General features: G+C 41.7%; 1 protein-coding gene across 2 annotated transcripts in view; it reads left to right on the forward strand.

Annotated features, from left to right (window-relative positions):
• The window catches only part of abca2 (ATP binding cassette subfamily A member 2), a 142,322-nt gene that overhangs the window by 98,921 nt on the left and 15,638 nt on the right, over positions 1–27,763 (forward strand). For both annotated transcript variants that reach the window (XM_088009186.1, XM_088009187.1), the window contains 17 exons: positions 17–197; positions 1,020–1,232; positions 7,571–7,767; positions 8,117–8,290; positions 10,750–10,946; positions 13,219–13,339; positions 13,420–13,710; positions 13,931–14,152; positions 14,264–14,366; positions 15,547–15,848; positions 18,724–18,937; positions 19,912–20,017; positions 20,088–20,199; positions 20,296–20,356; positions 26,306–26,480; positions 26,596–26,711; positions 26,793–26,940. In XM_088009186.1, coding sequence (XP_087865312.1) covers positions 17–197; positions 1,020–1,232; positions 7,571–7,767; positions 8,117–8,290; positions 10,750–10,946; positions 13,219–13,339; positions 13,420–13,710; positions 13,931–14,152; positions 14,264–14,366; positions 15,547–15,848; positions 18,724–18,937; positions 19,912–20,017; positions 20,088–20,199; positions 20,296–20,356; positions 26,306–26,480; positions 26,596–26,711; positions 26,793–26,940 — 2,933 coding nt within the window. The remainder of the gene's footprint in view (positions 1–16; positions 198–1,019; positions 1,233–7,570; positions 7,768–8,116; positions 8,291–10,749; positions 10,947–13,218; positions 13,340–13,419; positions 13,711–13,930; positions 14,153–14,263; positions 14,367–15,546; positions 15,849–18,723; positions 18,938–19,911; positions 20,018–20,087; positions 20,200–20,295; positions 20,357–26,305; positions 26,481–26,595; positions 26,712–26,792; positions 26,941–27,763) is intronic.

Raw genomic sequence — 27,763 nt, forward strand, 5'->3', positions numbered from 1 at the left:
TCATCTGTGACTGCAGAGGAGATGCGGGGCATGGAGGAGGAGCCGAGTCACCTGAGCCTGGTGGTCTGCATAGACAAACTGACCAAGGTGTACAAGACTGGCAGTAAACTGGCCCTCAACAACCTGAGCCTCAACCTCTATGAAAACCAGGTGGTCTCCTTCCTGGGACACAATGGAGCTGGAAAAACCACCACCATGTAAGGAGGAAGCCAAACTGTGTTTTTGCTTTAATGGAGCATCTCATTGATTGTATTTATGTTGTGATTTAGTGAGAATGAAGAAGCACACAAAACTGCAGCCACTATCAGATCACATCTTAGAACCAGTTAGATCATTGTGTTCTTGCCTGGATAGCAAACCCTGTGCAGACCACTCTGCAGCCAGAGATCGGAGTTGTTTACGAAGCATTTAGCAAATTATACAGAAATGTGTCAAAACATGGCCACGTGCATAATAATGACCTAAAAAGTCCAAAGAAGCATTATTCATAAATTCAAGGAAATTATGGACAACCCTGACCATCCTCTTCATGACACTGTCTTGAGTAAGCAGACTATCTTCAGTCAGAGGCTTCTTCAAATTCACTGCAATGCAGACTGCTACAGGAGATTTTGTTTTAAATATAATTTGAATTTGAAAAAGGCATGTTATGTTTTTACTGTTGGATCAGGCAGCTTGGACAGCCCCTCATTCACTTCTTAATTTGCTTCAAATGCTGCTTTAAAATTACATCCCACAATAATTTCAGTTTGTCCCTCATCAAAATAACCAGAATCATTAAATCGCTTTCTTCCAACAAATCAGCCTCATGGGCCGTTTCAGTTCAAATTATTTATATTCAAACTACAATGATCAGACTATTTGCAATAAAACCATTTGGATAATTTACGGAAAAAATACAGAACAAAGGTAATTATTTACACATCAGTCATTAGATCAGTCACTCCAGACTGAATTAGGCTCATAGTGGCAGAACCCACAAACCATGCTTTTCGTGTGTGTCTCTGTCCTCATCAAAGGTCCATCCTGACAGGCTTGTTTCCTCCCACCTCCGGCTCTGCCACCATATACGGCCACGACATCCGCACCGAAATGGATCGGATCCGTCAGAACCTCGGCATGTGTCCGCAGCACAACGTTCTGTTTGATAAGCTCAGTGTAGAGGAACACCTGTGGTTCTACTCCAGGCTCAAGGGCATGGCAGAGGACGACATCCGCAAGGAGATGGACAAGTGAGTACCAGCCTGCTGTGCCTGGTGCAGCTCCATGTTGCTGTCAGCTCCCACTGTGCAGACATGAACATTGTTTATTGTTGAAAGTCAATGTCTCTTGGACATCAGCTGCTAACAATAGTAAAGTATTTCATTGTGTTCTACCACAGCCTGAATTTAACAGTGAGTGAACCTTGGCATAAGTGTAATATAAGTACACCAAGTTCATTTTGGTGGGTTTAATTTTCTACAGTACTGTACACAGTCAAACCTTCCTTGGATCAGCTTTAGCAACTAGCTCTATGTTTCTGAAGGAATCAACCCTGCTTTATGCTCACTGAGTAAATGTGAAAGCAGCAGAATTCTGTCTGCTTGTGGATTTAAGCTACAAATCAGAATAGGACTGCAACCTGACTGCAGCTGAGTCGATGGTAAATAAGCAGTCGGCCTTCTATCACCTGAAGAATATCTCCAGGACTAGAGGACTAATGTCTCAGCATCTAGAGAAACTCATCCATGTTTATCTTTAGTCACATTGATTCCTCCAGCAGCATCTTCACAGGTCTGACTGAAAACATCAATCATCCAGCTGCAGCTGATCCAGAACGCTGCTGCTGCTGTTCTGACTAAAACCAAGAAGATAGAAAACATCACCCCAGTTGGTTTTTTTAGAATACTTTATTTTGGATCTTTTAGTAACAACATCACAATTGTTAACTGACTGGACAAAACTGATTCAGGATCAAGTAAAATTCAAACAATGAGACATACCTAAAGTAAAATACATTTACAATAATATAACAACAAAAAAACAAGATAGACTAAAATGGATGAAGGGGGTAATCAATAAGGATTGAATAAAAATGTTATGATTCAGAGAGAGGGTGAGAGACAGATGGTATCAGTATTACTCATAGATCCTGTCGAATCCAGCTCATGAATTGAAAGTGACTGAAACATGTATAGAAACCTAGGGAGGATATTCATCTTTGACATTAATTCTACCAAGTAATGTGAGAAGTAAATCCATCCATTTTCCTAAATCCTCACTCCCCTTCTGAAGGAGGCTAGCTAAGTTGAGTTTAAAGAGATTTTTAAGATTTCTTTCAACAAACATCCCTAAATGTTTAAAACCCTCAGGAGACCATTTGAAATTAGACATGTTTTTAACTTTACTGTGGTCAAATACAGACATCACTAAAACCTCACTCTTTTCCACGTTAACTTTGTATCCAGAAAATGAGCTGTATTTACTCAGTAGTTCCTGAAGGTGACAAAGAGAGCGTTCTGGATTGGTTAAAAATAAAATGAAATCTTGTGCAAAACCACTAATATTATGATTTATTCTAATGGCCTCAGCCAATGGCTTGATGGCAAGCACAAAGATGCACAAAGATGGCGGGACTAACTGGATCTCCCTGTCTGTTGCCTGTTTACAGCCAAAATGACTCAGAGGTGATCCCATTGGTAACAACTCTAGCTTGACGGGATCTATAAAGAGATTGTATCAAATTGACAAACCTGTCATCAAAACCAAATTTCTTAAGGACAGAAAAGAGGTATTGCCATTCAACCTTTCGGCATCAAATGAGGCGGCCACACTTGGCATCTTTTTTTTGTTAATCATATGTATTATGATAAATGCCTCAAATTATTAGTGGAAAATCTTTTAAAAATAAACCCTGTTTGATGCAGGTTGATAAGTAAAGGTAGAAACGTTTCCAATATTTTTGCTATCATTTTTGTAACTAAGTTATAATCTGTATTGAGGAGTGAGATTGGATGACTGTTATATGGATGACTGTTATAACAGCTTGAGTGAAGGAGTCTGGAAAACACCCATTCCTTCCACCTTGCTCAAGGACAGGGGTCCCCAAACTTTTTCCTGTGAGGGCCACATAACTTTTCCCTTCTCTGGTGGGGGGCCGGAGTCAGTTTGTAACAGAAAAAGTCTGACAATTGCAGGAGTGCCTAAATGTAAAAATTTATTGTTTTCCAGAAAGCACAATCAAATAACCCTCTCTGGGTCCTTCGCAGAAAAAATCCAGGAAATAACACTATTTATGAAATAAATACCATATTTTCCAGATTATAAGCCACACCGGACTATAAATCGCAACCCCAAAGTTGTTGTTTTTTTTTTTTTTTGTTGTTTTTTAAACCAGTAAACATAACATTTTTGTAACATTTTTGTTTTATTTTTTACAAAAAATAAGCCTCAGATTTCTCTGCCGCTCCATGTTTTCCACAACGATGCAGCAGCAGCAGAGGGGGGCGGACAGCTAAAATCTGAGTCATAACAGGTCAATTGAATATTATTTATTATGGTTGAAAAAGAAAAAGTTGCCAAGTTTAGATTTAACTGAACTGATTACGGTAGTTTCCGAACGGTAACGGATCAGTAAAAGTGCTGATCCTTCATGTCTACTACTAGCATGTACTAAATGAAAATGGGCACTTTCTTCTTCTTCTTCTTCTTCTTCTTCTTTAGATTTCATGGGCAGGTTGCATCCATTATTGTTGCACTACTGCCATCTACTGGATCCTAATATCTATACCTCAAATTCTCATAATGATCCCAGTATTTAAAAAAACGAAAAATCTTCTTTTTCCCCTCAATGCTATTTAACTGATCAACAACATTTTCAAATTTCAATTCCTTATTAAAACCTAATTCCGTTTTAATGGGCGCTTTCTTCTTTGATTTCCAATTTTGACTTCCAATGATTTACTTCCTGCTAAAGAGCCCCCTGGTGGTTGAAGAAAAATCCACATATAAGCCGCATGGTTCAAAGCTTAGGAAAAAAGTAGCGGCTTATGGTCCGGAAAATACGGTATATGAAAAAAAAACTAAATCCTCTCTGGTATTGTTCAGGGGGCCTGACCAAATGTGGAGGCGGGCCACATTTGGTCAAATATTTTGAGCAGATGATCTATTTGTTAAAATGAAGAAATTAATTTGTTCCCTAATGAAAGTAGAGAATTCAGGTTGTTTTAAGAGGGTAAAGTTGAGCCTCCATCTGTACTTTTCTTCTACCTTGTCAGGGATAGACACTGACATCACCAATGGAGACTGATCACTAAGTAAACTTGGAAGGGATTCACTATATATCACTTGAAGAAATATCTGACTGGAGATCAAAAAATTATCTATTCGGGTATGGGTATTGTGTGGATGCGAACAAGATGAATAATCTCTATCCTGTGGATGCATCCGCCTCCAGGCATATGTTAGTTTTAAACCTTCCATAAATAAGATTGATATTTTAGCTGATTTAGAAGGGAGACAGGATCTGTCTCCCTTTATGATGGAAACTAACTTTGGATTTCGTGTTCCCTCGCCCGGACGCGGGTCACCGGGGCCCCACTCTGGAGCCAGGCCTGGAAGTGGGGCATGAGGGCGAGTGCCTGGTGGCTGGGCTTTTACCCATGGAGCCTGACCGGGCTCATCCCGAAGAGGAGACGTGGGTCCCCCTTCCAATGGGCTCATCACCTGTCGGAGGGGCCAAAGGGGTCAGGTGCATTGTGTTACGAGCGGCAGACGAGGGAGGGGACCCTGGCAGTCTGATCCTCGGCTGCAGAAGCTGGCTCTTAGGACGTGGTTCTGACTGTTGTCTGTGCTTACTGGCCGAACAACAGTTCAGATTACCCACCCATCTTGGAGTCCTTAGAGGGGGTACTGGAGAGTGCCCCTCCTGGGGACTCCCTTGTTCTCCTGGGGGACTTCAATGCTCACGTGGGCAATGACAGTGAGACCTGGAGGGGCGTGGTTGGGAGGAATGGCCCCCCCGATCTGAACTTGAGTGGTGTTCTGTTGTTGGACTTCTGTGCTTGTTACGGATTGTCCATAACGAACACCATTTTCAGACATAAGGGTTTTCTTATGTGCACTTGGCACCAGAACACCCTAGGCCACAGTTCGATGATCGACTTTGTCATAGTTTCATTGGATATGCGGCTGTATGTCTTGGACACTCGGGTGAAGAGAGGTGCGGAGCTGTCCACTGACCACTACCCGATGGTGAGTTGGTTCCGGTGGTTGGGGAGGAAGCCGATCAGACCTGGCAGGCCCAAACGTGTAGTGAGGGTCTGCTGGGAACGTCTGGCAGAATCCCCTGTGAGACGGAGCTTTAACTCCCATCTCCGGTAGAACTTCGAACACGTTCCGGGGGAGGTGGAGGACATTGAGTATGAGTGGACCATGTTCCGTGCCTCCATTGCCGAGGTGGCTTATTGGAGCTGCAGCCGCAAGGTTGTTGGTGCCTGTCATGGTGGCAACCCTCAAACCCGTTGGTGGACACCCGTTCCTTAAGGCTCTGGATGTTGTAAGGTTGTGTTGGCTCACACGACTCTGCAATATCGCATGGACATCGGGGGCAGTTCCCCTGGATTGGCAGACTGGGGTGGTGGTCCCCCTGTTCAAAAAGGGGGACCGGAGGGTGTGCTCCAATTACAGGGGCGTCACACTCTTAAGCCTCCCTGGTATGGTCTATTCAGGGTGCCTGGAGAGGAGGGTCCGCTGGATGGTCGAACCTCGGATTCAGGAAGAGCAGTGTGGTTTTCGTCCTGGTCGTGGAACACTGGACCAGCTCTACACCCTCAGCAGGGTCCTGGAGGGTGTGTGGGAGTTCGCCCAACCAGCCTACATGTGTTTTGTGGACTAGGAGAAGGCGTTTGATCGTGTCCCTAGGGGGGGCTTGTGGTGGGTTCTCCGGAAGTATGGGGTAACAGGCCCTTTGATACTGGCTGTCAGGTCCCTGTATGACTGGTGTCAGAGTCTGGTCCACATTGCCGGCAGTAAGTCGGGCTCTTTTCTGGTGAGAGTTGGACTCCGACAAGGCTGCCCCTTGTCACAGATTCTGTTCATTACTTTCATGGACAGAATTTCTAGGCTGCAAAATTCTGTCCACGGTGTTGAGGGGATCCGTTTTGGTGGCCTTAGGATCGCATCTCTGCTTTTTGCAGATGATGTGGTCCAGTTGGCTTCATCAGATCGTGATCTGCAGCTCTTGCTGGAGCGGTTCGCGGCAGAGTGTGAAACAGCTGGGAGGAGACATAATGCCTCCAAATCCGAGGTCATGGTCTTGAGCTGGAAAAGGGTAGAGTGCCTTCTCCGGGTCAGGGGGTCGTCCTGCCTCAAGTGGAGGAGTTTAAGTATCTGGGGATCTTGTTCATGAATGAGGGAAGAAGGAAGCGGGAGATAGACAGGTGGATTAGCACAGCGTCTGCCGTGAAACGGGTGCTGTACCGGTCCGTCGTGGTAAAGAGAGAGCTGAGTCAAAAAGCAAAGCTCTCGATTTACCGGTTGATCTACGTTCCCACCCTCATCTATGGACATGAGCTTTGGGTCATGACCGAACGAACGAGATCACGGACACAAGCGGCTGAAATGGGTTTCCTCCGCAGGGTGGCTGGGCTTTCTCTTAGAGATGGGGTGAGAATCTCGGTCATCCGGGACTCAGAGTAGAGCCGCTGCTCCTTCACGTTGAGAGGAGCCAGTTGAGGTGGCTCCTGCATCTGGTAAGGATGCCTGTTGGACGCCTCCCTGGTGAGGTGTTCCGGGTACGTCCCACCGGGAGGAGGCCCCAGGGAAGACCCAGGAGACGGTGGTGGAAGGACTATGTCTCTCGGCTGGCCTGGGAATGCCTTGGGGTTCCCCCGGAGGAGCTGGAAGAAGTGGCTGGGGAGAGGGAAGTCTGGGCCTCCCTTCTGAAGCTGCTGCCCCCGCAACCCGACCCCGGATAAGCGGAAGAAAATGGATGGATGGATGGACATGGTCTGTATCTAAACAGAAGTTAAAGTCCCGTCCCACCACTAGAAACCTTGGTGATTGGGAGACCTGACACATCATCCAGTTTTAAGTCCCTACACTGGCTCAGTAGCTCAGAGAATAAACTATAAAATACTGTTGTTAGTTTATAAATCACTGAAGAACTTAGCACCACAATACATTAAAGATCCGCTGCTGTTGTATCAACCTTCCAGACCCCTCTGGTTCTGGTTCTCGTTCTGCTCTGCAGAACTAAATGAGGAGAAGCAGCATTCAGCTTCTATGCACCACAAATCTGGAACAAACTTCCAGAAAACTGTAAAACAGCTGAAACACTGAGTTCCTTTAAATCTAGACTAAAACCCCACCTGTTTAGAGTTGTATTTGAAACATAGATTCATTTGAGATTGGGTTACAGCTGTTTATGACTTTTATTTTGCTACTGGACTGTAATGTTTCTTTTTTAGTAGTTTGCTGTAGTTTGTTGTGTTCTGTTTTAATCATCTAAAGCACTTTGCTCCTGAAATGTGCTGCACAGATAAACTTGACTTGATTGGGTGTGTGTGCGTGTGTGTGTGTGTGTGTTCAGAATGATTGTGGACCTGGAGCTATCTAACAAGCGCCACAGCTTGGTCCAGACCCTGTCAGGTGGGATGAAGCGGAAGCTGTCGGTGGCCATCGCCTTCGTAGGCGGCTCCAGGGCCGTCATTCTGGACGAGCCCACTGCGGGGGTGGATCCTTACGCCCGCAGGGCCATCTGGGACCTGATCCTCAAGTACAAACAGGGTGAGTGGATCTTAAAGCAGTCTTATTTCCATCCAGGCTGATATTTAAAGTGTTGTAACATTAGCTGTGTGTGTGTGTGTGTGTGTGTAACTGCTGACTTAAACACAAGGGGATGAGCCTCATCAAGTGTTGTCTGACTTCCTGTTCTTCATGTGTAGTGAAGTCCTCCTGGCTCAGAGTTTTATGGAGGTCGTATTGTAGTTTAGATCCTGTTTGCCGTTGACAACATTGACTTATGCTAATGTTTCCTGCAATGCCCCACATGTGTTTTCAAAGCTTTGCTGCCAATGTTCCTCTTGTCCTTTAATGTGTTGCTGTCAGTAATTATCTGTTTGTACGCCTGCTGCAGGCCGGACCATCCTGCTGTCCACCCATCATATGGATGAAGCCGATCTTTTGGGAGATCGCATTGCCATCATCTCACATGGAAAGCTGAAGTGCTGTGGAACACCACTTTTCTTGAAGAGCACTTATGGAGATGGATACAAACTGACGCTGGTGAAAAAGCAAAGTGAAGGCAGAGGTATGTATCTACAGCCTTGAGCCCTCGCTTATTTCTTTAGATTTTCCTTCCAAGTAACCTCACAGTCCCATAATCTTTTAAAGAGGTCTTGATCAACAGTTTTCTATGAAACCTGACTGCTTGTGGAATTAAGCACATTAGTCATTAGTGGAATAAGAGTACATTAGTCAGCTAATGTACTCTTTCCTAGTACATTAGCTGACTGTTTCCAAAAGCAAACAAAAGGGTTTGGAAACCCAAATTATGAGAACCTTTCCAAAATGTAAAGCCTTTTGGAAAGTCTTTAGGACTTTTCCTGATATTTGTAAGTGCAGTTTTAACAACATCCAGTTGTTATTTATTTTATAAGAAATGTTTCTATCCCCAGGATTACAGACATGAATACATAGATGCCTCATTGATCGGGTCGGCCCGTTACTGCAGGGTCCGCCTTATTGACTGTGGCATATCTTCCATTAAGATAATCCAAGTAAATGGACCGAACTTCCTAAAATGCAAAGTATTTTAAGTTAATTCATCTCACTGATACATTCTCTCACACACATTTCTATAATATATTTGAGAATCAAAAAAGCACTAAATACAACATTTCTAACTTGTTGATGTGATTAATTGTTTTGGAGGCTTTCTGAATAAAGAGCACAATGTTTATATTTGATACAACATATTCTGACCAATCGCTTTTATATTGACATTGATGAACAGACACACGGCTTTACAGAGGTGTGTTCATGAACATATTTTCACAATTCCATAATTTAATGTTCATTTTGTCGTTTCAAGATATGAAGAAAAAATGCTCCTTTTAATTTTTAGGTATTTTATTATAAAAACAATACACTTTGATAAATCAGTCATTGTCAAACATCAGCTACATACTTCTCTTACTGTTTTTTTTTTTTAGGAAAAAATATTTAATTACAGTATGCTATGGACAGCATAGACAATACCCTAAGACTTCAGACTGAGGTATTTCACTTAAAAATACACAAAAAGTAAAAAAAAAAAGAAAAAAAAAAAAGAAGAGTACATTAAAATACAGATATATTTATATTATGCTACCAACAATGGAAGGGCTTCAGTCTGCTGGTCAAGTGGGAGCAGTCCAGTGATTTCTGCGACGTCCTGGTACACAGGCTAAAGCCAAGGATGAAAGACAAATTATCTAACAGTGTAATAGAAAATTCATCCCTGATTCTTCACATTCTGAAAAAACAGATTTTCAGCATATTGGGCATTGACTTGTAGAATCTGAACATCTGAACGGCATAGTTGTGACATTGTGGAAATGAGCTGTGAAACAGAAGACTGAAGAAAAGCAGCTCCAGCTCTCGTCCTGTCCAACCTGTCCTTCCAAAATCCTCTGGTCTGTAATGCACTTCCATTCTAACAGCAGTTTCTCATTAGCTCTGTCTCATTAGAAAACTTACACAGTATGAAAAAAATTAGCTAAGCTAAGAAAATTATAACCAGAGTAGTTACTTTGGGCCAATTTAGTTACATTGGAAATACTTCTTGGTTGTTTAGAAGCTAGTTTCTGGCTGCAAAGTCACAATATTCTGCTTCTAGAATAATGTTATTCTTTCATTCGTACCTGTAAAAGGTAATGTCAATGGATAGTTTGTATTGTAAAACGATTGAAACAAGTCCATGCAGGATATGAATTATGGACCTCTGACCACTCTAATGCCACACTGAAGATGGCGGCGACTTAACGTAGGACTCAATGCTCATTGATTCGTCTATGTGTTCATGTCTATGCCCAGGATCTCCTGCTTTGGTTTGGTAAATTCATTGCCATGTTTTATGAGCATGTTTAAAGCTGCAGTAGGTAACTGTCTCTGTGAGGTGTCAAGCCCCTCCTCCTTCCTCTCGGGGGTGATACAGCTCCGCCCCCACAGCAGAGACTGCTGTGAATGCATGGCCACCCATGATGGCTGATAAACGGCTCTCCTGTATTGTTAGGTTGTCCCTGTCGTTAGCACAGCTGCAGCAGTACGAAATGAGCTGGGGAGTAGAGTGAGCAGCACTTATAGAAGCATGATTGTCACTGCCAAGCCCTTCCTCCTGTCTCTGGTTGTTTCTGACTGGGAGTGATGTATTTATGCATATAATAGTAAGACAACAGAGAGGAGGCAGAGGAGCTTTCACACATCATCAGTCCCACATTTTTATGTTACCTACTGCAGCTTTAACATAATATTATTGTTGATGTTGCTTTAAAATAAACACCAACTTTCCTGTCAGTGTAAAAAAACAAAAAAAAAAAAACAAATTCCACATGATCAAGCTGCAAGCCATGCTTAAACCTTACTGTCCTGATCCTGATTGAGTTCACATTGTTCCTGCCACATTTGATTAGTTGAACCTGGATTCTTGATTCATTTGGTTACTGTTAGACTACATATCAGTCCTTGTGGTGCCTTTACCAGCCTTTGTGTCTTGGTTTGACCCTCTAGGGCAGGGCAGCCAGCCCAAGTCTCCCTCCTCTTCATCTCCATCCTCTTCGCTGTCACCCTGCTCAGAAACCCGGGTCACCGACTTTATTCAGCAGTTTGTGGCTACCTGCCTGCTGGTGTCCGACTCCAACACTGAGCTCTCCTATGTCCTGCCCTCCGAATCAGTCAAGAAGGGCTGCTTTGAGAGGCTGTTCCAGGTACAAACCAGCTCCACTTGGAGTCAACAGGGTCTGTGAAAATCTGCAGATTTCTTCCAGACAGTCTGCATGGGGATCAACCTTTAGTTAGCTGAGTTTAGTTCCAAAATGTTTGAGCTATGCTTTTTTTTTTTTTTTTTTAGATATTATTTGAGAAGATTGCAGATAAATTCCAGCCACAACTCAGCACTATAGATTGAGCAGAATTTATTTGTGGAATTTGAACAGATGGTATGAAGTTATATGAGCAGCATTTTGTCTGTTGAATTTAAGGAAGCAGAGTATATATTTATTTTTCTTTAACATATTCTGACCACGTATGTGTGTGTGGGTGTGTGTGGTGTGTATGTGCCATGTATTGGATGCATTGTGGGGACTGAAACCTGGTCTGCACAAGGAGAAACACTGTTTTTGGGTCAGGGGTTAGGTTTAGGACTAGAGTGTGAATTGAGTTTTGGTTAGGATTGGGGTTTGGGTTAGGCTGCAGAAATGACTGGAAGTTGCTAGAAAGTCTCCACAAAGATAGGGTGACAAATGTGTGTGTGTGTGTGTGTGTGTGTGTGTGTGTGTGTGTGTGTGTGTGTGTGTGTGTGTGTGTGTGTGTGTGTGTGTGTGTGTGTGTGTGTGTGTGTGTGTGTTTTATTAGAAGGTAAATGTAATTTTATTTATATAGTACATTTTCAGCAACAAGGCAGTTCGAAGTGCTTTGCATGAATTAGAAGGAAATACAAACAAAACATCAAAACCAAAAGAAAGACACAAAGGTAAGAGTAAGAAAAAGCTAAATGTTGGTTCTTCATGTGTGATTCTTTTTCAGGGTTGCTAAGTACTCCACAATTTATAAACTAACAGGAGTTTCTCTAGGTCTTGTTCTGATATAATAGTATAAAGCTAAATGGTGGTCTAAAGTAAATAAGTAATTACGCTTGGAAATGCTCTTCTGGTGATGAGAAGAAGAAGAAGAAGACAGGGTGTTAAAATGACACAACAGGAAGCATAACAAAAACCCCAGCACAAGTAGCAACATTCTTGCGGCCAGCAAAAGGTGGTGAAAATCGGGGAATGTGTGTCTGTACCCATGAGATATGTGTGTGCAGTAAATCCATGAACCCCGTACAGCCAGCCACTCCCAGGCTAAGGTCTCTGATACAGGGTTCTTACCTGAGAGCAAGTCGGTGGGAGCACTCTGCTCCATAGTTGCACAGATGCCTTGAGGAAGGGAACAAAGTGGGAAGGAGCATCTTGTTTACAAATCATCCAGGACATTTGAGATAGACAGCCAAGGCCGACACGGACACAGTTCAGATGCAGACAATATTCTTTCAATCGGGCAGACTTTTTTAATTTCCATCTGCCTTAAAGTCTCCTGGTGCATCTCTGTTGATTCCAATCATCCAAATTGGTATGGCCGTTCCCGCCAGACCGAACTAGCAACTTCTCTTAGATCGATTCCATCCTGCTAGTGAGCTGCAGGACCTGCATCCGGGCTGGAAATCTCTGCAGGAATTGCATTGATAGCATATTAGTTTGAGCGTTCATCAGAAGGCCCAATCCATCACACTGATCAGACAGCTTGACAACGGCTGAAACGACTGCTGACGTCTTCTGAATTTGTCGATATGCCAAGATTTCTGCTGGTTACCAGCTCCAACCAGCAGAAACCCTGTTATGCAGGCTCTCCTTTGATCACTCGTCTCGTTGAGAAAATTTTATCAATTGCATTGATCAACTTATAAGATTAATTAATGGAAATAGCTTTGTGTCGGTCTCAAAGATAATGGACATGGAGTTTGTCAAGTTTGTGATTGATTTGGCGAGTAACAAAAATGAAGCCACTTATGTAAATAAACATGTGTGTGTCCAGTCTATCTGCTTCTTGTTTTTTACTAATATTTTTTTAGAAAAAAAAAACATAGATTTTGGTGGGGATTTAATTAGGAAGAAATATTGTAAAAAAAAAAAATAAATAAAAATCACAAAAACAATTGCAAAAAGAAAGGAAAGGAAAAAGAGCAAAAAGGGAAGAGAGGTAGGGCATAAAGTTAAAAGAATGTTTAAATTGAGAGACGCTGCTGGTCATAAAGTGCAACAACTGCCCATCAAACTTTGAATGTTCCTTTTTAGCAGCTAATGTCTGTTCTGGATTTAGTTTAACTGTTTAATCTTGCTGAGCAGACAGAAATACAGACACACAGCAAAAGGTTTGACCATCATTTATAATAAAGTCAGATAGTTTTATTTATTTAGAACCATACTGTGTGTGTGTTTGCAGGCTTTGGAGCAGAGCTTGGCTGGCCTGGCTCTGACCAGCTTTGGAGTGATGGACACCACGCTGGAGGAAGTGTTCCTCAAAGTCTCTGAGGAGGACCAGTCTCTGGACAACAGTGATGCTGGTCAGACCGCACTCCTTCAGTCTCCACTCAACCTCTTCTCCTGCAGGCTGAGTAACCTGGGGTTTCCCATCTGTCTGCAGACATGAAGAGCTCGCCTGGGGGCAGCTCACTGGGAAAGCTGTCAGTGGGATCAGGGGCTCAGGATGGACCAGCGCCTGAGACCGGACCCTCGCTGCACAACGAGAAGTCTGAGGTTGAGCTGAGCAATCTGGTGCAGTGCTCCAGGCTCAGCCAGAGCCAGCTGTCACTGAAATCTTCCTCATCTGTGGGCTCAGTGCGTGGAGACGAGGGGGGGCTGTATGCAGACTTCTTTGGGGATTACTGCCCTCTGTTTGAGAACGGCCAGGAGTCAGACTCTGCCAGCCTGAGAGGTTAGCTCAAGTTCTGTCTCACTGTAGAGGGAAGCAGAGATGGAAGGAGAAAATGATCCACTCACCGTCCAATTGTTTTTTTGTTTGTTTGTTTTTTTTGCTTTAAAAACAATAAACCAAAGAGTCAGAATTCCTGAATGAAAAAGAACATGTCTCCTAATTCACACATTTCTAGTTTGATTTTATTGTTTTCACACCATTACATCCCTCTTCCCTGCAGGCGATCCAGAAAATCCCACCTCCTCAGAGCTGGAAGACCTGGAGGGGCAGGGCAGCTTCAAGCTGGAGGGCTGGTGGCTGAAACTGAGTCAGTTTCATGGCCTCATCATAAAGAGGTTCCACTGTGCCAAGAGAAACACCAAGGGCCTCTTCTCCCAGATCCTCCTGCCTGCTTTCTTTGTCTGTGTTGCTATGACTGTGGCCTTATCCGTGCCTGAGATCGGTGAGCTCTTCCTTTCAGTTAGAATCAATAAGCTGTGCTCCAGCCTTTATTGCTGGCTGTGCTGCAGGTGGTTAAAACGTGATGAAGGCTGGGTTTTGTTGTGTTTCACAGGGGATCTACCACCACTCATCCTGTCTCCTTCTCAGTATCATAACTACACCCAGCCCAGAGGCAACTTCATCCCCTACGCAAATGAAGACAGGCCCCAATACAGGTAACAGCAGCTGTGGTTCTTACAACAACGGTGCCTGGACCTGCTCCTGCTGCTGCATTCCAACCTTTTAAGATGCAAGCAGTTACATAATTTGGTTTTTCTTGTTGTTTTTGGAGCTATGGGGGAATAGAAAGTGGCAAATTTGTGGAATATACAAAAACACACAGGACTCATATTTCTCACTCTTCCTGGCCAAATGGGAGAATATTTTAATTGCACACCTGCGAATAAGCAATAAGTAAACAGAAATAACACACAAATATCTAAAATCTCCCAATTTTTGCTGGTTACATGCTTACATCCATCTCAGACAGGTTTGAATAAATAACTTTATCAAGTTGTTATTTGTTATCTATTCAAACAGAGATTATATTGAATGATGCTTCTCCATGTTTGGTTCTGGAGATGCAGAGCAGAAGACTTGAGGGGTCTGGAAGGTTGATACAACAGCAGCAGATCTTTAATGTATTGTGGTGCTAAGTTGTTCAAACTAACAGTATTTTAAAGTCTGTTCTCTGAGCTACAGGGTGTCAGTGAAGGACTTTAAAATTGGGGTGATGTTTTCTATCTTCTTGGTTTTAGTCAGAACAGCAGCAGCAGCGTTCTGGATCAGCTGCAGCTGGATGATTGATGTTTTCAGTCAGACCTGTGAAGATGCTGCTGGAGGAATCAATGTGACTAAAGATAAACATGGATGAGTTTCTCTAGATGCTGAGACATTAGTCCTCTAGTCCTGGAGATGTTCTTCAGGTGATAGAAGGCCGACTTTGTGACTGTCTTTATGTGGCTCTGAAGGTTCAGGTCAGAGTCCATCCCAGATTTTGAGCCTGATCTGTAGTTTCCAGCTGTAGCAAGTGAAGCTGTGCATCGACTCTAGATCGTTCTTCTTTAGGTCAAAAGGCACTAAATTCAGTTTTGTTTCTGTTGTAGAAAGTTTTGCCACATCCACACATTTATCTGTTCTAAGCATCTGTTCAGTGATTGGATGGGTTCAGAGTCACCTGGTGACTTCGTAATGTAGAGCTATGTATCATCTGCGTAGTTAAGGTAGCTGATCTTATTTCCTGTTATAACTTGAGCTAATGAGATCATACAGATATTAAATAAGAGGGGTCCTAGGATTGAGCCAAGTATAAGTGAAGCAGTGTGCTGTGTAACTGTCTGGTTCTTGGAACTGCAGGAGTACGCTGTCACCAGATGCCAGGCCACACAAGATCATCAACACCCTCCGACTTCCCTCAGGTGTGGGGGCAACATGTGTCCTTAAGACCCCCTTCAACAGCACCCTGGACCAGCTGGCCCAGACCCTCAACCCCAGCGCCAACAACTCCAAGACCCTGGCTGCCCAGTACTTTGACTCTATGTGTCTGGACTCCTTCACCCAGGGGGTCCCCCTCTCCAACTTCGTGCCCCCGCCACCTTCCCCAGCTCCCTCGGATGACCCAGACCCTCGTTTTATTGCCCCTCCAACCACAATTCATGGTGAGTCTTAATCCAGAGTGTGTGCATTCCTCTTTTGTATCTCACAATACTGAGATATGCAGCTGCAACATAAAGACCAATGTTTGATGCAAGTAAAGATTCTTTAGAACTTTAACAGGGCGCATTATGTAAAATAAATTTTTTTCAGCTTCATATGTTAATCCCTCATCAAAAACATACCTGGAGTGCTGCTCAGATTCTTTTATGCATGTTTGAGAAATCTTTGAATCTCCCATGGCAACCATTCAGGGGAGCCTTAACACCTGTTCATAAAAGCCCCACCTGTTTGGCCAAAGTTTGCCCTTAGAGCTGCAGTCACCAGCCAAGCTGCTTCCCCACTCAGGTCCTTCAGACTAGTGGCAGCAGTAATTAGCAAACACTTGGTGGAAGTGCATGTCTGCTGAGCTCATCATGCAAACTCCTACTCAGTGCAACGCTCCTAAGAATAGTTCTTAACAGCATCATGGAAGAGCATTGTCATGATGAAGTCCTGAAGGTGGAGTGTTGGAAAGGGTAAAGAGTCAGAGTCCAATTTTAAGGTGTCAGATACGACTATGATGTGAAGTTAAATTACTTTTAAGTCATGTTTGACATATACAGCATTTTCATAACAACTGGAGGTATTACTGGATTGTGCTATAAAAAGGCACTATGTGCCTGGAAAAAATCCATAATGCTCCTTTAATAATAAGAGTTACTGACATTCAGTAGCCGAGCTACGCAGTGAAGCTGGAGCTGAAGTATTTCAAAGGCAAGAAACTGAGATAAAGTTGAATGTTGGGATCCTGGCTGCATGATTTCAGGTCCTAAGGACACAATTGCTGAATATAGCAATGATAGTCATTATGACTGAACTGCATGTTTCTGACTCTTTTCTTTCTTTTCATCTATACAACCTTGGAGTTTTAACATAACAGCCATACATACAGAGTGGGCAGTAAGAGTAGTTACAGCCCATGCAACTGACCATGCACAGTGTGACTGCATTGCAAATTTCATACCAAATATTCAACAATCTCTTGTGACTGAATGACTTTACAAAGTACAATAGCACACTTTTCTCCCACTGTTCTTTTTCATTTCCAATATCACAATTTCCCACCCTGCTGCATGAGGTCAAGCATCGCTGTCTCAGGTCCAGTAGGACTGCATCTAACTGACCAAATATCATTGGTTTGCAGACTGTGGATCTAGGAAGGAAATGTAATGTCCCACCAATATTGCATTCAAGAAATCTGTTGCAAGTTTGATATTGTAAATATTTCATTTGCAACAATAATTTTGCTTTTGCTTTTTGTGGTGCCAATTTAAACAGTTTTGTGGCAGCAGAAGACTAAATGGATCCAGTTACCTGAACATTAATTCCACACATTTCTTTTATGGACATGAGTGGCTGATCTTCACAGGTTATGACTTGATAGAGGAGAGAAACTGGTAAAAAAGGCCCTTCTATGTTCGTCTCAGGTTCAGCAGGTTGACTTCATGAAAAACACATTCAGGTTCATTGTATTTATTCTAAGAAAAGAGAAAATCAGTTGGTGGTTAACCTAATGAGCACATGGCAGCAGTTCATAGCAGTTAGAAGCAGTTAACATTTTAAGGCAAGGGTTAGGCTCATTTTATTTATATAGCACATTTTCAGCAACAAGGCAAATTCAAAGTGCTTTACGTGAATTAAAAGGAAATACAAACAAAATAACAAAACAAAGGAAAGAAAACTAATTTAATGTTGTTCTAAAGTATGTAAACTAAGTGCTCCTGTTCAGGGTTGCTAAGTATCCAATTCCATTTCTAAATAGTGAGTACTCTACAGTTTCTAAAAAATAAGCTAGAGTGACTAATCTAAATCCTTTTCTGGGTTAAAAGTAATAGAAACTAAGCAATGACTGTTCCTGTTAAGTATTTCTGGATTCCAAGTTCGTAGTTATTCTAATTCTAATTCTGATCCCGCTGGGTTCGTCCCTGCAGGACAAGAGGCTCTCTTGTGCCCAGACTTCTTGTCAAAAATTTGATCAATTTCTTTAAGAGATCGGTTGACCAGATCCATAATTTGTAGATTTGGATGATGTGCAAAGAAAGGCTCCAAAAATATAGACAGGACAAAAACAGAGCAAGCAGAGAAGGCATGGGTAGGGAAGGAGCAGAGGAAAAAAGCGTCCGCCTTCATCGAGAGCAAGAGAGAAGGTCATTTTACAATTGAACATACCTAAAATGGGAAACATTAACATTGAAAACTTTTAATAATATACACACAACACAGTAAATTTACTCATGAACCACTGTGCACTATCAGATGTGTCCAAAATATATTTTAAAATATAATTCTTGTAAAGAAAACACAGAGCTGATATCTCAGTGAGACAGCAACAGAAAAAGGGAATAAGTTACCAGTTACTATGGTAACCACCAATTGCCAAAGTAACATAACAGAACTTAAAACATCAATAAATATCTAAAGAAACAACTTGTTGAATAAACAAAATAAATTCAAAGAACAAACAAGCAAATTTTTTCAAACTTCACATTTATAATATTGTTCAAATAAAACCCTGTCACATATCATGTATTTAAAAACATGAGGCCAGTCTCATTTGTGATGAATGTCATTCAGTGTGTAGATGACAAACTGAATGTCAAAGTGTGTCATTGAGTGGGAGAATTTATTTCTTGTTGGTTGATTTCAGAAAGAACTCCCTTTTTAGAAGCCTGGGTTTGTTCTGTTCTGTTGCATTGGAACATTTTGTTCAAAACCTGTAAAGCAAATTATGATTCTGTAAAAAAACAAAACAAAAGAAGAACACAAACTATTAATAATAAAGATTATGCTGTTATTCCAAAATATGCTGTGTGAGATAAATGTTTGTCATTTTGTCAGAGCCCGTTACATCTCCTCCTACCCTCCCTCTCTCCATCCGTGAGCCGGTGCGCTGTACCTGCTCTATGCAGGGCACGGGCTTCTCCTGTCCCAGTGAGGTCGGAGGTCGCCCCCCTCTCATGAAGGTGGTGACGGGGGACATTTTGGTGGACATCACAGGCAGGAACGTCTCTGAGTATCTGCTCTTCACTTCGGACAGAGTGCGGCTCCACAGGTATTGCTGGGCAGGTGCCAGTGTTCCATCAGATCATCATACGCTGTCAGAATAGCATACTGCGCATTAAGAAGTCCGACCGTCAGAGGAGTTGTCAGTTCAGCATACGCGACAAGTTGTGACGGAAAGAAGTCATTAAATTGTTTTCAATGATGATTAGATAGATGTTCATGCGTTGTCGTGGTTTCAAAGTGCATTTAAAGCAGGTCTAGCTGCAGCTGCAGTGTAAAACTCATTAACCTACTTAACCACTAAGTCAGGATGCCATACAGCTATTAATAACAAAGTGTATGATGATCTATGTCATGATTCTATGTTGCTGATTAAATAAAATCATATGGTAATGACAGTGTATACTTGTCTGATAGATATAGCTGTCAGGTCGTGTTGAGCAGCAAATGCTGATCTGACAGAACGGCTGAGACTTGGGATTTCAGTTGAAACCTGAAATTGAATATTTCCTGGATTTTAATTGGTGCTTTCAACTCTAGCTACTTTAGTTCCACAATGAAGGAAAAAGTGGTTGGGATTAAAGCAGCTCCTCTCCTTCTTAGTTGCGCCGTTTAATTTCCACGTTTTTCACTGATAAACTTTGTCACATGGATCAGGGAGAGGGCTCGAACTGTTGTCACTGCTTTATTGATGAGTTCAAAAATAATAAAACAGCATAGAAAATCTCCCCTCTTAAAATACATACAGGTTTTATTGTGCTAATTTTTCTCTTTTTTTATGTTATTTCTATCCTTCATGTATTTTAACTAGGCCTCCCCAGCTCAACATACAGCGGTTTTGCTGTCGGGTTTTATTTCACTACCATATTTCAAAACATTCAAGCTCCTCCTGATGTAGTTTGCTGAGTCATGTCAGAGATGCATAAAAAATTAAGAAACAGTACTAAATATCAGTTCAAAGTAAGTCATTTTAGACCAGATCTTACATGTGTGTTTCCTGTGTGCTGTCTGGGTTGGGAACAGATACGGTGGTTTAACTGTGGGGAACATCCAGAAATCCATCCCTGCCTCCTTCGGAAGGAACATTCCTCCAATGGTCCGCAAGATAGCCGTACGCAGATCAGCTCAGGTGGGACAGGCACCCTGACGGTCTCTGTTGCACCTCTACAATGTTGCTTATAGCGCCTCTTTGTGTCCAGGTCTTGTACAACAACAAAGGCTACCACAGCATGCCAACCTATCTGAATGTACTGAACAACGCCATCCTGCGCGCCAACTTACCTGCATCCAAAGGCAACCCTGCTGCTTATGGTATGGAGGCTCTCAGGTTGTCAGTCTGCACCATCTCCTGCTGTTCCTGAAGAAGAAAAACATCTTTGTTTTTTGGTGTGTTTTTTTTAATTTAAGGAATCACACTGACCAACCATCCGATGAATAGAACCAGTGCCAGCCTTTCTTTGGACTATTTGTAAGTTTACCAACAAGCACTTATGTACATTATATTGAACGGGTTGTAGATCCTAAGAGTTATGCAGGACTTGTGTATACCTAACCACATGAACATGTTCTTGTTGATTCAATAATCACACTGCTGACGTTGGCATACACACTTTAATGGTCGCCATTAACAGTTAACAACATGCGCTCCCCCTTTCCTCACACAACAGAATGAAAAAACTACAGCTCCCGCCTCCCACTGCCTTACATCTCACACATGCGCAGTATGCTACTTACAACTTAACAATCTCCCCTCTTTCTTTAAAAAACACATAACGGGTTAGAACAACATTCGGTCGTAGCATTTTAACTTTACTTACTTTAGCTCCATTTACTTGAACTTAACTTATGTAAAGAACAGTAGTGTTTTTGTTTGTTTGTTTTAATCTTTAAATTGCCATTTCCCTTCACTTAGGGCTCTCAGTAGTCCAAGGGCAGACGCCCCCACTTTTGTTAAGCAGTTAGCAAGTTGGTCTTTGGTAGGTGTCCATATGATTTCCTGAATTGTCCCAGAACCCATAAGTTCTTTGATGCTGCTGATCTCAAGCCGAAGTTTCTTTTCAGTTACACATTTTGTGGATTTGACAGCATCAAGGAGGGAATGGTTGTCCGTTACACAGGTAATGGGTAGGATGTTGCACGTGCCATCACCAACCATGAGCTCTGAATAGAGAGTAGTAAGAAAGACAGCACTATCAATCCCATCTGCTAGTGCTAAAGTCTCTCCAGCTAACGTGCTACGTACCACTCTCCTAATCCGTCTGGATTGCCAGCATATGGGTGAAAATTTTCCATCTTCTCTCATCAGGATGACAAAATGTCCTCCTTGTGTACCTCCATCTGAGAGGTTTCCCATTGAGGAATCGCTGAACACCACTAGCTTGTGGTATTTGATGTCTCCTAAGCATTGGAATCTGAGGGTAACTTCCTCAGATTTAAGTTTTCTGATCAGTTTGTTTGCACAGTGTATTGTCTGAATTGTAGCATGTTTTGTGTTTGACGCCAAGATAGATATGTCACACATGATGTCAGGTCTGCTCTGTCTTGCTACCCAAAGAATCTGTCCAATCTTGGATTTTAACATGTCCATTTCTGTGTCTGTTAATGGAGCCTCCCACTGTGGTGCTCTGATGGGATCCATAGGAATGGGCTGTAGGTTTTTAATGTATGCACGCTGTTGTACTCTGATTTCATTCTGCAGAGAATGAACCTCCATTCCAATGTAGTTGAAGCTGTTATGTTCTTCTCTTCCAACTTGAAAAGCAGTTTTCAGTTGGGGGATAATAGCTGAAGAAAACATGTCTGAACCACCCCATACAAAGTCATCTACATGGCATGCAAGAACTCCTGTCACCTTACAGAAATCATCTTGCCAGTAGAAGACAGCTGGATCAACTTTTGACACAGTTCCTCCCAGCTTCTGCATGGTTTCTTGTACCAGAACAAGGAATCATCTGCTAAGCCATAGACACATTTATTTAACTTCCATACGATTCCTTCACTCTCTGCCTCTTGAGGTGGACGGAGATACACATCCCGTGTTAAATCTTTACCTTGCAAAAAGGCTGCTTTGATGTCCATAGAGTTCAGCTTCCATTTATTTTGGCATATAACAGCTATAACCATCTTTAGAGATTCAGAGGAACAAGTGGGTGAATCCTTAGAAAGTTCTTTTGGTACTATGTCTACTTGTGTTTTCTTGAGTGTGCACACCCACCTCGTTGATATGCATCTGACCTTCATCTTTTTCCTCCACAAATACATTGTTTCCTTTCCAGTTCTCAAGTTCAGTTTGTTTAGCGTGTGAGAAAATGTCCTCATTCACCACTAATATTTCATCTCTGTTGTCAGTATTGGTCTTGACATTTTCAACCACTTCGAGGTTGCTTACTTGTCCCATATCAATGGACCCTGTGGATCCAGCAATTTTCTCTGGCTCAGTTTTTGTGTTTCCCACTGGCTTTTCCTGCCCGGCTTGTTATTTTTCCAGCATATTTTTCACCTGTTTCTTTGTATGTGTATTTAATTCCTTCACTTACAGTTGTTGTGTGTGTCAGTGGGAGACCATCCCCTTCAGGTTGTACTGGATCACAGCAGGATTCACTGTTTTCTGCAACACCAAGTGATTCATTGCTTGTTGGTGCCATCTCCTCCTCATGTTCGCTTTCAAAGTCATGTTCTTCATCAAGTACCTCCGCTGGTGTCTTTGAAAGGTGGTCATCCGTTTTAAATGGATTTTCGCTTTCACTTTCTTCTAGTTTCTCTTCTGTCTCATTCATTTTTCTCAGCTTAGACTGGTGTACTCTGACATACATTCCACTATGCCTGACAAATATTCCTACACCATCTTGGCCAATAACCACACCTGGCCCTCCTGACAGTCTGTACGTTTATAATAGACTTTGTCTCCTGTTTCATATTTGTCATATGTGGGTCGCAGCAGTTTTCGGAGGGCTCTTCTTCTAAAACTACTTTATATTCATTAAATTCTACTTTTTAATTTTGTATTATGAAGATAAATAAATAATGCTTTCCTTATCTATAAATATCCTCCAAGTTTCCTTCAGTTCCCAATATTCCTTTAAGAATATTAAAGGAATATTTAATATTTCTTTCTGTTCCTTTCCTGTCCTTCTTACTATTTTTCTCAATTTCCCCCTTTCAGGCTCATGTATTTCACATTTTGTCAAATTATGTTCTACATTTTCTTTCTCTCCACATCCGTCACATTTATCTCTACTTTTCCTCCTAATTTAACATAAAATGTAATTTTGATAGGTATGACCTACTCTTAATCTCATCATTATTATTTATTTCCTTCTGTTTCTGAGTAATATTTGTAATTAACACTGACTGTATTTTATATTGACTTTTTTTTTTCATCCCACTTTTTTGCCATATTTCTGTTTCCTTACTCTTAATAACTGATTTTTGTTCCCCTTTCCCCAATATGAATTGTATTTGTTATTGCCCCCTCTAAAGCCCTTTTAGTTAATTTATCTGCCTTTTCATTGCTTTTGAAACCTTCGTGTGCTGGTCCCCAACAGAACCAAAGATTAATGCCAACCTCTGTGTTCTGTCTTCAGATTATTCAGAATGGACTGTTTAAGTGGTATTAGGTATTATTGCTTACTATAACTTTATTCTAGATTCACAGAGTTATATATATATATATATATATATATATATATATATATATATATATATATTTTATTTTTTCCACTTCTTTCCCTTTTTATCTTCAAAAATTCAACATTTCTTGTAATGAACATGAATGAACATAGGATGCCACCCAGCTCCACTTCATACAATCTGAAAGTCCCTCTCTAATCGCTTTAGCTGTTTTTCAGGTCTCATATGGTTGGACTCTGACACTGTGCCCTAATCTGAAAGTTTAAATCCTTTGGTGTACGGTTGCAATATCTCTCCTGTCTCGGTCTGCTGTTAATTAGTTCCTGTTTGTTGTTTGACACCTTCAGCTTCAGCTTCAGTCTCTTTTGTAGGAAGAAGGAACTGGGAGTCTCTGTTCTGGACTTGAGACGAGGCCTTGACTCGTCTCAATAGCTGGACAGTCTGGATCCTGTCCAGCTATTGCAGGTTTCTACATGAGATGTTTTATTGTTTTTACAACTGACTCTGCTTTTTCAGTGCTTTGTGGGTATCCAGGTGAAGATGTTTTGTGTTCCAATTCACACTTTTGACTGAACATTTTAAACTCATGAGTACTGTGCCCCGATACCTAAGATGGCCACATCTGGAATCCCCTGATGAGCAAAGTGTGCTTTCAGTTTTTGGATCACTGTGCTACTTTTGGTGTCAGGTAAATAATCAACTTCCCAAAATTTTGAATAGTAGTCCACAGAAATCAGATAGTCCTAGAAAACAGATCAGTTCCTACCTTGGCCCAATGTCACAGGGATGTAAAGTCCCTTTTTGTTGTTTGGGTTCCGCTGACCCACAGATGCCGTCACTTGGAAATAAATGTCTTTATCTGGCCACTTCACACAGTCACATGCTTGTCTGAGGCAGCCCTCCACTGCCAGGTGTGTTGAGTGTATGCGGTGGGTCAGCTCAGGTCACTAGGGCTCCTGGTCCCTTGAACACTCTGCCATCCTGAAAGCTCAGCTTTTCTGGTAACACTTTATTTGAAGGGATGTGCATAAGACTGACTAAAAATTTAATTAATTAATTAATTAAAAGTCCTTTAAAAGTGCCAACTTTGCATGATTTTGTAAATTATGATAATTTAATGCAAAGTTGGCATTTTAATGGACTTTCAATGCAACTTTTAGAGCAATTTTGCATTAAAAGTGTCATTATTGACACTTCATGACAACTGTCAAACATTCATAAAGACTTCTTTATGTTCATGACATGTGCTATGTCATGTATAAACATGACAGTGTCATGTCAGTCTTATGCACACCCCTTCAAATAAAGTGTTACCTCTTGTCGTGATGAGCAAAATATTGTTGAATGGGTAGCTGTTGTTGCATCGCAGATGGCTGTGAGTCTTTGTGGAGAGATGGGTAAGTAGGAAATGATGTTAACAGTCTGTCTCTGACTCTGTCACTCCCTGACTGCTGTCAGGTAAATTAGCTCTGCTTAGTGTCTCTTCTCTCTCTCTTCATAGATCACATATCACTATCATATTTCTACAGCTTGAGTAACATTCTCTGTAGTCTCTTTGGTGCACTAAGCAGTGGTTTTCTCATAATATTTTCTAGTGGCTTATGGTCACTTTGTACAGTCACTTTTCTACCAAAAGTATACTGATGGAACTTTTCTATCCTGAACAGTAAGGCCAAATATTCTTTTTCTATCTGGCCATAACCTCTTTTCATGGGAGTTAGCGTTCTGCTTACAAGTGTCACAGGTTTTCCCTTCTGTGTCAGTGCTGCTCCTAGTTCTGTCTCTGTGACATCACATTTCAGGGTTAGCTCTTCATTTTGGTCATAGTACTTCAGTAGTGGTGCATTCGTTATTTTATCTTTCAGTCTTTTAAAAGCCGCCTCATGCACCTATGTCCATTCCCACATGTTCTCTTTGTGTGTAACTTGTCTCAAAACTTCACATTCTTCAGAAAGATGGTCACCAAACTTTGAAAGGTTCAGCATACCTACAGGTCTCTGTACACCCTTAACATCTGTGGGCCTCAGCAGCTCCTGAACTGCCTGCACTTTTCCTGGGCATCAGGCCTGGTGCTGTTCAGAAGTGTTCAATGTAGGGTCCAGACTCTCTTCTCAGTTTAAACTTGTCAGCATCAAGTTTAATGTCTCTTTGTAAGCACCTCATTAAAAAAACATCTCAGATTTTTGTCATGATCCTTGCTGTTTTAATTCTCCCTATTTCTTCCTCTATTTTTTATTTTTGCTGTTATATATTATTGCATATATCTGATAGACAGATATATGCAATGATTTGTTGAAGTACAAGGAACAGGGGAAAAAAGAAACGAGCATGGGTTTAATACTGCAAGCACATAACAGCAATGATGGAGCAAGTTTTAAAACAGATACTTGAAATCTGTTTTCATATACACATTTCAAGTATTTCAGTGAGGAGTAATAAAGTTTAAATTAGTTCAGAAAAAATCAGAACAAGGGGTAAAAACCCTCCACTTACAGCAGTGTGTATGATATTTAACAGTATTTACCATCAGATATTTGGCTATCAAGGTCATCAACCTAGTACAGTACTAGAGTGATGGTAATCTCCAGGATGTCCTCAATTCTAAGTGACAATCGATTCTACTTTTTAAGTTTGTGTTGGTCCTAGTGATCTTTATTTGAAATGGTCGGACAGAAAAGTGGACAATGAGAGGGGGAAGACGTGGCAAAAGGTTATCAGGCTGGAGTAAAATAACTCAGTGTATTGCAATAGAATGGGTGTGCTCATGCTGGTCCCCCTGTATCTGCAGGCTGCAGGGCACCGACGTGGTGATCGCCATCTTCATTATTGTTGCCATGTCCTTCGTACCTGCCAGCTTTGTGGTTTTCCTGGTTGCAGAGAAATCCACTAAAGCCAAACATCTGCAGTTCGTCAGCGGCTGTGACCCCGTCATCTACTGGCTGGCCAACTACATCTGGGACATGGTGAGCAGGACAGAGTGCAGCCGCCGCCACAGGCTCAGGGGCTTTTGCTGCTGCTGCTGTTGTTGCGTCCAGATCAGATCATTTCAGCTCAGCTCCTTGTCTCCTCTGTCTGCAGCTGAACTACCTGGTACCTGCCACATGTTGCATCATCATCTTGTTTGTGTTCGACCTGCCGGCCTACACCTCCCCCACCAACTTCCCAGCTGTCCTCTCCCTGTTCCTGCTCTACGGGTGAGGCTCTAACATTCTTCATTTACCAGTACAGTCCAGGGTCAGGAGCCTGTCCTGATTAACACAAGTCTTTCTTTGCAGGTGGTCCATCACTCCCATCATGTATCCAGCATCCTTCTGGTTTGATGTTCCCAGTACAGCCTACGTCTTCCTCATTGTCATCAACCTCTTCATAGGCATAACTGCAACCGTGGCCACCTTCCTCCTGCAGCTGTTTGAGCATGACAAGGTGCTTAACTGTTACAACTGTACATCCTAAGCCGAATTATTAGGATTTTATATCAATAACTTGTTTAACCACGATGTCAGACTACCATTATGCATGATCACTTTATGAAAATAATACTTCTTGATAAAGCTAGAGCTGAATCAATTACATTACTCATGATAAATTGATTATTGAAATAATTATAAACTCATTTAATAATTAATTAATACTTAATAAGAGAAGAACTATTTTAAAAAGGCAATTTGGTGAAAGAATAACTGTCAACACAGTAATTAAGCCAAATCTGTACAAAAAATACAAACATTTTTCATTTAAAATAAAAAACAAAAACAAAAAAAAAACAACAACTCTAAAACCCCAAACTCCTCAAGTGGAAATTTGATCTTGACCTGGTTTAAATTCTGTTAAAAAATCTCATATCAAGCACATTTTGCTGTCCAATTATTAATCAGTCAGATGAGTCCTGCACTGTGTTGATATGCAGCACAAAGGCCTGAGCTTTTCACATGGTGATGTTAGAAGATGCTGGAGATTTATCCTTTCTCCAATTAGGCTCTTAAAGAATGAGGTTCAAGAAGAGTCAGAGAGTTCAATTCCTGAATTCCATTTATTAAGACTAAAATGCAGCGCTGGTCCATCGTCATGCTGTCCTTATGTGCAAACACAGCAAAAATGGCTTCAATTTAAGCTACAGCTAATCAGGCCGTTCCCTAGTGTGTCACTTCCTTTAACCTTAGCTTTGTATGTAAGTGCGCTCGTGAACCTACTTAACTTTAAACCTATATGTGTGTGTATATATGAGCATGCAAGCAGCTAAAAGAGA

The sequence above is a fragment of the Poecilia mexicana genome, unplaced genomic scaffold (genome assembly GCF_051168715.1).
Source record: "Poecilia mexicana isolate PSO_F unplaced genomic scaffold, ASM5116871v1 scaffold_9, whole genome shotgun sequence".
Classification (NCBI taxonomy): Eukaryota; Metazoa; Chordata; class Actinopteri; order Cyprinodontiformes; family Poeciliidae; genus Poecilia; species Poecilia mexicana.